The sequence below is a fragment of the Scleropages formosus genome, chromosome 5, assembly GCF_900964775.1.
Source record: "Scleropages formosus chromosome 5, fSclFor1.1, whole genome shotgun sequence".
In the NCBI taxonomy this organism is placed as follows: domain Eukaryota; kingdom Metazoa; phylum Chordata; class Actinopteri; order Osteoglossiformes; family Osteoglossidae; genus Scleropages; species Scleropages formosus.
Genome location: NC_041810.1, coordinates 21,445,386 through 21,457,588, shown reverse-complemented (window position 1 = coordinate 21,457,588; position 12,203 = coordinate 21,445,386). Strand labels below are relative to the sequence as shown.

At 49.3% G+C, this 12,203-nt stretch overlaps 1 protein-coding gene across 2 annotated transcripts in view; it reads right to left on the bottom strand.

Annotated features, from left to right (window-relative positions):
* Positions 1-12,203, bottom strand: part of LOC108921134 (SH3 and multiple ankyrin repeat domains protein 3-like) — a 191,613-nt gene that overhangs the window by 88,951 nt on the left and 90,459 nt on the right. For both annotated transcript variants that reach the window (XM_029251632.1, XM_029251633.1), the window contains exons 10-11: positions 9,756-9,822; positions 7,207-7,501 (exon numbers count right to left, since the gene is read on the bottom strand). In XM_029251632.1, the coding sequence (XP_029107465.1) occupies positions 7,207-7,501; positions 9,756-9,822 (362 nt within the window). The remainder of the gene's footprint in view (positions 1-7,206; positions 7,502-9,755; positions 9,823-12,203) is intronic.

Below are 12,203 nucleotides of genomic sequence, written 5' to 3'. Positions count from 1 at the left end.
CTGCTCTGGCCGATGGAATAGTGGACAGCTGCTCAGTTCTCATGCCAACCTTTATTCAAAAATGATAAATGCAACGTAGTGGGTCAGCCTTTGCACATCTGGAAGTCAACGTGATGATGTCCTTTGCTAAACAAAAGGAGTGATGCAAATTGGTGTCCACAGATGCGGTGGCCCACTTTTCACGAGGGCCAATGTACCAAGGCAACGATCCAAACTCACTGGCACTGCGAAAGGAAGCAAGCCTCTCTCCACTATGGGGAACCCAGTATCCTGATGGAGTCTGTCAACTTGCATCTGCTCATCCTGCTGTCCTGAACGCATGCATGCACGCACGAACAAACACACACTCACCTGAAAGCGAACGGGTGGGATTGATGCTTTTCCCACTGGAACGGACAGGGCTGTTATACACCGAGTCTCTCAGGTTGCAGAGCGGTAATCATCAGGTGGTATTGACCACACACAAACCCACGTAGCGTCGACAAATTTACGCATTAGAACATTAATCTAAGATGCATCACACATGAATGGGGGGGGGGGGGGACACCCGTGCGGCAGTTCTGTCTTAATATGATGTCCTCGTTCAGTATTATTAACTGCTTGCTCAGGTCGGGGTTGTGGCAGCAGCCTATCCTGGATACACAGGACGCAGTGTACACCCTGGACAAAATATGACTCCATTGCAGGGTAGCCACACACGGTCCCAACTAAGACCAATGTTAGGGTCCCCATTTAACCTGAAAGCCATCTTTGGACTGTAGGAAGCCAGAGCACCAGAACCAGTGTCAGCAGCCTGGGAGCTGACAGAAGCAAACTAACTGGGGGCATCTTAAGGATGATGAGGGTAGCACAGAAATGGTACTGAGGTGGGAGGCTCAGTAATAGGAAGGGATGCAGGGTGGGCCACATCACAGCCCCTTTGGGCCAAGGCTCAAAAACAGCAGCGCCTTTTGACCTCCGACATCTCATGATGAAAGCCATGCCCTCAGGGTAGCCAGCCCAAGAGAAGGTGACAGACGACGTTTCCATCACCCTGACGAGGCGAGTGACAAATGATTGCAAGTGTGACGCCCTGTACAGGGATTGTTCCAGCTTGAACACGAGGTCTCTGTCTGTCTGGGTCTCAGTGTCGTTGGGATTTAGCCACAGTTAAACTGATCACCTTGCTGAAGTCGGTGCCTGCAGCGCTCGCAGGCTGGAGCAACGGTGAGGGGCCTTCAGGAGACACCAATGCTCTACCCATTGGGAGCTCGGTGGACCAAAGCGCTGACACGTTGTCCTAGCCAGGACCACAGTCATTAAATAACTCACCCACAACTGGCACCTTGGCACTGTCCGGAGTTAGGCGAGGGTGCGCCTGTGAGGTAATGGATACACATGGCTACACACTCCTCTAGCTTATGACTCCTTGGCTGACAGCTGCCAGAGTGCACCCCCCCCCCCCCCCACTCCCCACCCGCTGTTGGCTCATTAACTCTTCTGCATGGATGCTTCCCCAACCCCACGGTCACCTGGCCCCCACTGGCCTTGCAGATCCCTTCCTTCACTGAAACTCCCATAAACCTCTTCTCCCATCGAACCCTAACCCTATAAACCCGAGACAAAAGTCTCTTCAGGCTGCGTGCGAGCCAATTATTACTAACCAGCAGCCATTACAATGTACTGCTCCACTTCTTACTTAGACGCAGAGGAGACAGATGGTTCCCGTAAACAAGATTTACGGCCTCGCAGTTTTTTTCCTCTTTTTCTTTCTTCCCTTTTTTTTTTAAACTCTTCAGTAGGTATTCACCTTGAATGCTACTTATTACACACAGCCTCCTTTCTTCAACACCATGTTGTGCTCCAAAAGGACGTCTTATCTCAAAACAAATGGACAATGCTAATACCAGTCATTGCTGGCAGCACAATGTCCACCCAGTAATATTTCTCAACGCTTTATAAGGTGACAAAAGGCACAAATAAACTCCTGCAGCACAAATCCCTACAATAGACAGGCTACAGTGCCTGCAAAATACACACAAGGATGATTTCTACCTTTAACTCCTCCACCCTGTAAAATGGGAAACAAACTCGGGGAGAAAGAATTCAACTGCAAATAACAAAATTCAAATAACCAAATGGAAAACAACCTGCAACAAACCGATTTCATGTTTTTTTTAAATGCACGTGAACTTGGCGACTGCCTGCCTACTCCGAAGCCCATTTAAATAACAATTAACAGCTCCCAAGAAAGCCGTGGGACTGATATCCAGAGTGCAGGCAGAATGAATTCCACCTACACAGGTCTTGGTGTCTCCCTAATTGGAGCGGAGTTCTGTTGTTGTGCTGCTGCTCCCACCCAGACTGAACACGGTGGCTCTCTTTGGAGATATTCAGCTTTCTTAAACACATAATTCTCTCATTAACAGCAATACTTGGAGGAAGACAATTTAGAGCGCTGCATTAAGAGCAACACGACGGGGCCCACGTACAAGGTAAATATTATAAAGAGTGTGGTTTCGTATGAAAGTTCAGGTTATCTAACCTGTTGAAAGTCCAAGGTGGAGATGTTGAAGGCCACAGCACCATCCCTACAGATCCTCCAACACCATGAGAAAGAAACCATCAAAATTCTCAGGTATTAAGGCTTTTAGGCTATCCCCCCATTTTTCACTCCCCCCGACATCTGAAGCCTTTCTGCCTACAGTTAGAGTGCTGTCAGCGAAAGGATAGAGGGAGCCTACGACTACCCCAAAAAGCAATACTACTATCGAGAGAGGTACTCTTGTTGAAACCCATCTCTGTTAGTGTGAAGGCACACACAGACCTGCAAACACACACACTGACCTGCACCTACACCATAATGATCACCAGTGTCATCCTGTCCCACAGTGTCTCCCTCAAGTGCAGCTTTGACACTGAGGCGCATTTTCTTTGAACGCGGAACAGCAGTGATGATGGCATGCTAAACAGCCGATTAAAAGTTTGGGGAGAAAACGTGATATCGAAAACCGAGCATTTTCACTGTGGATAACTGCAGCATGAGTTGAGGACAAGTCCCGCGCTGTCCCTCGAGAAGCGCATATGGAGTCTCTGCGCAAGCACTGTGACTCGGTGATGTAGGGCAACACCCAGACCACTGGAGGTCGTCTCCCAAAAGCCGATGTATGTGTGTGGAAAGGATACCATGGCTTCCATTGCTCGCAGCGGTACAGCAGCCTTCGATCCTCCCTTCTGCACTGCATGCTTCTGACTGGCCAGCGGTGTTTTCACTTGTGCTAATATTCATTGTTATGAGAAGGTATTCTAGATAGACCAAAAATGATTTTATAACTAGAACTGGTGTGCTTTAGAAGGAATCTTGCTGCAAAACCTGCCTGGACAGATTAAAACAGCCACTGATCAAGGCTTCCTTCTCGGCGCTTTGACGCACATGTCTTCCAGATGACTTGTAGCGCTGAAGCAATCTGACCCCTTGCCTCTGGATAATTGGCTCTTCGCTGCCTAAACAGCTGTGACTAATACACACATTCAGTGCTCCTGGAACCCGGCTACACGGATCTTGTGTTTTTCAGCCAAATACAATAGAAACACACCGGTACAGACACGCCGTTACACACTGTCCAGGTGATCAAGCCTTTACAAATAAAGAAAGTTGCAGAAAGCTGATTTGAAGGCAGTTTTTGTGTACCTGGCTTTCTCTTAGGGTTTTTAGTCAAGAAAACCATGACTAACATGAAGAACCCTTTGGCAAACCTATACGTTAATGTAAGGAAGTTGAGCTGAATATTTCCGCACTTCAGCAGGGTTCGAGGTTTTCTTGGCTCGTTCCAAAACCTTGAAGCAGCAGTGGTGCCCCTTCAGCCAGAGAACCTGAGATGTTTTAAATGAGTTATGGAAAACGCCACCAGCATAAAGCATGACAGTCCTTTCGAGAGGGAATGGTAATCCCTGACCGTCCCGTACAGGAAGAGATTATTCCTGTGGTCAATAGGGAAAGTGGAAGAGAAGCCCACTCCATCCTGCACACCTCGCTTTCATGCATTCTAGCAGCCGCCAAAGGCCACGTCAGGATTTCCTCACATTTTCTGGAATCCCCTGCATGCCGGTTTGTTGCAGAGCAGCGACGAAATCCTCTTCTTTCCCCCACAGGTCTATGACCTTGTCCTTCCCGTTTGCCTCCCGTTGCTTTAGAACATGGCTGTCAGTTTACACTACAGCAGTGTAGGATGTGCCCTCTTTAGGTCAGTTTCATTCACTTCTTCAGCTGCTCCCTATTACTACATCAGACCGAAAACAAATTGCTAAAATTTAAAGGAAAACAGAAAAAGACGACAATATTTCCAAAATCCCAAATTGCTCATGATCAATCACTGCTTGTTTCTTTAAAAAAAGTGACCCTTGCATACTATGAAAAGAGAATTACGTGTGATGGGACACAAAGACTTCTGTAGTAACTAGTGACTGACTGATACAGGTGTGCGGTAGAAAACAGTGAAAACAAATTAAATGAAAACGGTTAATCAGTTGCACCCAGGCGCCAGCACAGATGTCGACATAAAATTCTGATAAACATTTTTCAAGAGGGTTCCGCTTCCTGTCCTCTATTGCCATGGCAACTTTCGAACAGCAACCGCAGCCTCTAAGAAAAAAGGCACCAAAAAATGGCCATATAAACTTGCTGAGGCTGTAACATTCATTAGGAGGAGTTCGGAGAAGCGAAGAGAATTGGAGTCTCTTCTTGCCCTGATACCGCTTCCACTCTCTCTCTCCACCCCCTTCCGCCTCCTTGCTACAAGCCTAGTCCCCCCACATCAGAGGTAAAACCAGGAGATAACAACAGCCATCAGCCAGAGGGGCCCTACTGAAGTCCAAACGCTCTAAGAGGTGCTGTCATCCCTTCCGCCACTGTTCCCTTCCAGATTCCTCCGGTGGGGGAAGAGGTATGACACCTGTTATCCCAAGACTGCCTGCACCCCTGCCACAAGGCCAGGAGGTGGCAGAGCAGGTGGCGGGGCCGCTTGGCACACCTTACTTTGCCGTGCCCCGCTTTAGCCACAGACAAGGCAGCTGGCTATACTGGGAACACCGGAGGGGGTCGCAGCCCGGAGAAGAGCGGGGGAGTCAGGGCCGTTGACCACCTGGCCAAGCCGGAAGCTCACGCCCCAGTACGACTCTACACAGGTCCTCATCGGCACACCTCAAACAGGCCCCTATGAGCGTAATTAAAAACAGACCACGGCTCACCGATGACAGACGGAGGAATACAATGGAGTGCAAACGGCACATATGGGGAGGCATTCTGTACAGAATACCGTTAACTTACATTTATATTACTCCATTTAGCTGACACTTTTCTCCAAAGGGAGAAAAAGGGTGCGTAAGGGTAAGTACCTTAGTCAAAGGTACTACAGCTGGAGGTGAGACTCGAACCTGCAACCTTTGGATCCAAAGGAAACAGCTCTGACAACTACACTACCAGCTGCCCTGGTAGCTGCAATTGGTACTGCCCCGGTACCCTGAAACTTTGGGTCTGACCTCTTTCCTCGGCAGACCCTTCATAAACATACTGATCTTTATAAAGATCACCGACTGCCACTCAGTAACATTTCCAGAAGTATGTGATTGATGCCTGTCATGGACTTCCTGTTGTTGTTGTCATGCTTCCTATGAACGTACATAAGGGGGTGAGAGAGTTCTCACGATTTTCGGCTACAGCTCTGCGTGAAACACATTACATTCTTTGACCCACTGATATTCAGCCACTGATGGATGGGCTGGAGACAACGGCGACACATCCCTGGCGAAGGAAGAAGGGGCTGTCATGTCCCATCTCTCCCCTGGGCTGCCTCCCTCTGACAGAAGCGTCATGTGCGGTGGCGTTGACGTGAAGTAGCCCCTGATGACGTGCTCACTCAGCTACTGGGACCTCTCAGATGCATTAGAAGCATTCCACCTACTAGTCCAGTTTAGCATTCCAGGTCAGTGGGGCCGCCGTCATTCCCACTTATCTTTGGCGAGCACATTGGCAAAGCAACGTCCACAGCCCTAAAAGGCCCGGCCTCTCGACTCAACAGCTTGACATTGACAAATCTATCTCTATTGTAGAGCGCTCTGTGTTTGTATGGGGACACTGAACAGTGACCCCACCACCTTAATATCTTCAAATGGTTCCCTTATCAAAGGGCTGAGCAGAGCATGGTGTTTGGAATCGGGGAGCACTGGGCCTGAATAACGGTACAACGGCTGTGTGATTTAACAATTTAAAACAAATTAATACAACAATAACAATTCTAAACAAAAATCCATGCTATTGCTTCACATACTGGTCAAAGGGAAGGTTGCTCCTTAGCAGTAAAATATGGACATATTCTGCACTCCAGTACAAAATAAACTCATAGATTGCTGGTGTGAAACTCTATTGAGTATAAATCTTTGTAGTTTGTACTTCAAATACTGAGAAGGTTAATTTGCCATCATCAGAAATTCCATAATCGTATTTGTCAAGAGCTGGAAACTCACACCGATGGTGTCCTGCAGTACAAACAGATGACGGATAAATCTGGCGCATCCTTTTCTTTAGGAGACCTTGGATGTTATCCAGAGAAACCCTGGTAGCCGCGTTTTGCGTTTCCAGTATGTCCCAAGCCAGCGGAGAAGAGCTTTGATGCAAAAGATGCCTCAGACATAGAAGAACAAACTTGCCTCCTGTACCACGGTACTGTATTACAAGTATGCATCCTGTTACTGTACAGCCGGTGACTTAAAGAGCACGTCCTTCCCGTCTCCACACTCTGTCCACAGTCCATCTCTCCTGCTCGTACTTTTGTCTGGCCTGTTCTTGCTCAACCCACAGCACATTACCCTCCCTGGTACTCCTTACTGACCAGCCACTGGTTTCACTGGAGTCCCGGTGGACGTTGGGAAACACAGCAACGCGTCAACATTGCATCCCACAAGAACGGGACATACCAGGCTCAACAACAGCTGCTTTTAACAAAAACATGTTTATACACCAATGATGAGTCAATCATGTACCCATCTATGGTACATGACTTGGACGGTGGAGATGAGGAGAAGGAGCAAGAAGAATAAAATGGTTGAGAGATGGAGGTTGTAATCAAGAGCAAGAAGAAAACCAAGACAAAGAATGAGATTCCGACAAAAAGCAAAAGAGGGAGGAAAGCCTGAGAGGAACGGGGGGTGTAGGAATGGCAGGTGGCTGACCTGAGCCGGCCTCGGGTGGGCCTCCGTGGGCCTAGTCTGTCGACCTCCTCCTGGACGCGGTGCAGCGAAGGTGAGCGCGAATGCGAGCTGCGTGAACTGGCGGTGCTCTGCAGGCTGCTGTCGGCCACATCGGCAGGCGGGAGGCTGCGCAGCGACGGCGCCGGTGAGTACGGCCCCCGCCCGTCCGCCAGGAGGTTGTTGTCACTGGCGGAGCGCGGGAGGGAGTGCGGTGTCGGCAGGCCACTGACCACCAGCCGTCGCCGGTTGGTATAAGAGGGGGTTTCCCTGAAAGGCACTGGAAAGCATATGGGGGCAGGGTGTGTGTGGGGGTGGGAGGGATCGGGGGGGCGGACACGTGCATTAGTCATGGGGAAAGAGAGGGCGCTTCCTGCTGTCAGCGGCCAAATCTCTCCCAACACTGTCTCAGCTCCTGCTGTGAGCGATTTAATTAAAGCCGGATGCCCAATTTGTATCTCCAAACATTTACACATTTCTATAAATAAAGGCAAATGACTTGAGAAGTTATGGCTAATTTAATAAATCAAGGACTAAAGGCTTCTGAGGAAGAGAGGAAAAAAACCCTTTTGGAATTTGCATTAAATTGGTTTACAGGCAGCCGGCCGAGGGAGATCTTCAGTAAGGAATAAGAAGCCGCATGTGCACTAATGACTGACGAGTCCAGTTTTCGCCACTGAAACCCAATGTAAACTTGAAAGAAACCGTTGTTGTGGTTCTGTTTGAATGCTGTGCAGTTTTGCCGCTGCACGTGCTTCACCGCAGTCGCAGTAGGGCAGCTGCTCCGAAAATCGGACTCGGCACAGGAAACGCATTGATGTTCAGTACGTCCATCCTCCTCCGTTGTTTCCTTTCTCCTCCAGCCACTGAAACCTTGCAGTATGCAGTGTAACTGAGGCAGCAGCGGCAGAACTGTGGCCAGATCAACAGCAATACTGCGGACTGTGACCGTGGCCAAAGCTGGGGTTCGAGCTACTGGTGCAACACCCGCAGATGCTGGATCCTTTGGCAGCGAACAGTTACGCTACTCAGTAGCGCGGTACCGGCAATCCTACTTACTGTCTCAGAAGGTATCGGACTGAAAGTGAACAAATTAATTTTCTGAATTTCAAAGCGTCAGCGTTCCCTGCAACAACTGTGATATGACATCACGCCTGCCTCCCTGACAGCCCATTACAGAAGAGGTGCGGACATGGAGTGGCGTGTCTAAGGTGCTGCTACTGCGATGCGTCTCGCAGCGAACGTTCGCCGCGACTCACAGCTGCAGCACCGCCGTCGCTCGAGAGCTCGCTCTTCACTGGTATCTGCATTCCAGACGGCCAGTCCTTGTTTCTCACACTTTACATTCCTTTGCCAGGCCGCTCTATGTCTGTTTCAGCGTAAAACAGCTACACCGGTGAGAACTGCTGAGCAACTTTAGATTTCACTGTTTTCATAGCCATGGAAAAGTCATAGAAGATAATCCAAGAAGGCCACTCTGGGCAGGAGGTACAATGGCCAGAGGGAGAGAAAAAGAGACGGCATGAAGGACGGTGCCATGATGCCCATAAGTTCTCATTAGGATTGGAGCGGACGCCAAGAACAAGCTCCTGTTGTCGGGATGCGGAACAGAGTCGTTGCTTTCAGCCAGAAACCCATTAGTGTCACCTGCGAGGAACCTCCGTGAAGCATCACACTGTCGTCCCATGTGACAGAAGGGCATCGCAACCGCAGCACTGTGTCAGTCGGAGTTCGTGTCTCTCATTCCCAGCTCAGACCCCTAATGCGGAAGCATAGAAAAGTCCATTTTCACGAATCCGGATGGATCTCAGATGGCGTGTTTAGTTTCTATAGAAAACAGGCCAGTAAGACGAGAGTTCCAGCATTTTATGTTTCAGCCAAGGCGGCCCAGCAACATGGGTACTGCCAGGCACCTCTGATGGAACTTCGGAAAGTGTTAAGGCATCAACTTCCTCTCGTCTGCAGACGTCAGTCATGAGCAGAGGTTCGGAGCCTTTTCTATGTCACGGACCCTTTAAAGAATATGAGAAAGCTTCGGGACCGCTCCTTGGTAAATGTTGATAAATAAATTTGGAGAAAACATTGCACTGAATATTGCACTTCAAACTGAGCACCTTCACAGAGAATTACTGCTTAGTTGGTCATATTTTTACTTAGTTAATGTCCTTTTCAAGGCAAGTCTGAACTTGGGGCCCTTGATGCTCATCTCCACGACTCCAAAGTAGGAAGTCCTAGCTCAGACGGTAACGTGAGTGTACAGAGTATTTTACTTTCGCTGTTTGAGGGCATTCACTTGCACAAAGAGCACTTTTAATTTCTATTTCAGAAATGCATTGTATTTCAGTTTTGTTTCCATTGACCTTTAATGCCTTTTGTCCATTTCTTCATAAAAGCATTGAATCATGTAATATTTTCTAAAGGTTACAAGTGCGCACGACTTAAGTTGCACACACCTTACATTCCACTAACATGTCTGGTCATGCAAAACTTCCTCAAGGCAAACAAACGCAGAGAGAAGCAGCCTCTTGACTCACCAACATCTGATGCTTTGTGGACTTTTATGATCTCCGCCAGATCAAAATTCCCAGCGATAATGGCCACCTAGAGCACGAGAAAAGGTTAAAGGTTACCATTAGGGGAAAGCAGAAGCTTCACGCAGCCTCACAGCGCTTTGCACAGGAATCCTGGCACGAAGCCGATGCGCAGAGGCCGTCCGCAAGGAGCTCTCCGGCACCCGACAGCACATGGGCCATCTTTCAAAATGAGAACCCAGAACCATTCTGCACTGCAGAGCGAAAGTTCAAGCCTCTGCTTTGGAGCTCAATTAATCTGTGGGGTTTACAGATTGACCCTGCAGGGGCTCTTCTCCTCCTCCTTCTTGCTGCCCTTGAGGGTTTCTGTTCCCACAGCACATCGGTGCTACCCGCAGTTGCGCTTCGTCCCATGTGGAATAACGAGGCCAAGTAGTGACTAAATGCCACCCGAGTGAAGAACCCGTCTCTTGTGCACGGCACTCCCTGGTGCGCACCCCTCACACAGCAAAAGCCCATTAGCTCTCGCTGCTCACACGCTGCCGTCCAGTCCACACACCCTGCAGGGCTCAGGGCTCTGAGTTTCTCACACCGAATACTAGAAAAGAACAGCTCTCCTACCACTCATATTCCTAAAACACACACACACAAAATGTGTGTGACACTTTCTCCAAAGCGACTCACAGAGTTAAGCTCCTTACAATGATTTATCCCCTTTATAAAGCTGGGCGAGTCTTACTGGAATGGTTCAGGGTAAAATACCTTGCTCCGGGGTACCACAGAAGGAGGTGGGATTCCAACTGGAGACCTCAAAGTCCAAAGAGAGTAGTGCAAACCATGGCATTACCTGGTACAGGTTATTGTCAAAATAATCAATACTTTATTGTAACGTACTAATGCCATCTATATATGAGTCTAAGTGCAGAATGTGTCACTCCATATAGTGTAAGGGGCAGCAGATGGAGGAGACAGTTTGCCTCCATCCTGAATTGCTGGTACCCAAACCACAGTGAAGGCAGGAACCATCCCAGGATCTTCTGGTACAAAGATCCTTTCCCCATCGCTCTTCTTTAGTTAAGGGACTTAATTTGAAACACAGACGCTGCTTGGGGAGGGGGGACTGCAAAAGCTTCTCTGGGGGGGGGGTTCACCACCATAGGCCATCACGAGAAATCCATTATGTAGAAGGAGGGAGTGCTTTCATGGGAGGCTGTCGCTTAGCATGGTTTTGTACATTTCGCTCATTGATATGTTCTCAAAATAGCAGGGGCTGCACCAAGTATGAAGTTCTGTACTGTTGTGTGTGTGTGTGTGTGTGTGTGGGACTTCCCCCTTGAATAACAGTACTACAGGTTCAGAGCAGATCAATAGTGTTGGATTGCCTTTGCTGTGCCCAACCGGTGAAGGTGGCAATCGATACCCGTCCCCCCGAGCTCACAGCCCACCTCCCTGCCCCGAAAGCTCACAAGGGGCGTCCTGAAGAATGTTCGGCCCCCGACGTCCCACGAGGGGACACAGAAGCCACACCCAGGAGGAGGACCCCATTCGAGGGGGGGCACACTGTAAATCAGTGCAGTTCACACGTTCGCTCTTCCTGGAACCGATGCATAGAGCGAGGGGCCATCGCTGCTGAGGAACAATCACTCTGATTACCGGTGAACGATGGGGTCCGCGCCCGGTATAAGGGCTGCATATCAGGCAGTGTGGTACCTTACCCTGTACACTTAACACATACTGTATACCTCTCCCCACCACCACCCCCGGAGCACTCATGTCGTTTGCCATATCTCATTTCTTGCACACAAGCTTCTCCTTGTTAATGGCGCCAGGTGTCGGATGCCCTCGCTGTTTGTTCTGGTGCTTTCGTGCATCAAGCTCTCCAGCCCTGTGCACAAACAAATTAACTTTGATTCGTACAGAGAATTCGTGTCGGCGTCAGACCTCATAGCAAGTTGACAGGCGTCTGTAAAATATGGCCTTTCCAGCTGTCCTCTACATTCTCCAGCAATATTCTTTGGGGAGTCACACTTCATCTATATTTTTTACACAGTAATATACCCTATTAGTACACTACCACAGTGGGGGCAGCAAGTAGCATTGTCAGAGTTGCCACCTGTGGAATTGGTGGTCCTAGGTTTGAGTCCCACTTCCTACTGCAACACCCTTGGCCAAGGACACACACACACACACACATCATCTGAACTGCTTGTCCCATTCAGGGTCGCGGGGAGCCAAAGCCTAACCAGGCAACACAGGGTGTAAGGCTGGAGGGGGAGGGGACACACCCAGGACAGGACGCCAGTCTGTCACAAGGCACCCCAAGCGGGACTTGAACCCCAGACCCACCGGAGAGCAGGACCCGGTCCAACCCACTGCGCCATCACGCCCCCTTCCTTGGCCAAAGAACTTACCCTGAATTGCTCCACTAAAATTACCCAGCTGTACACATGT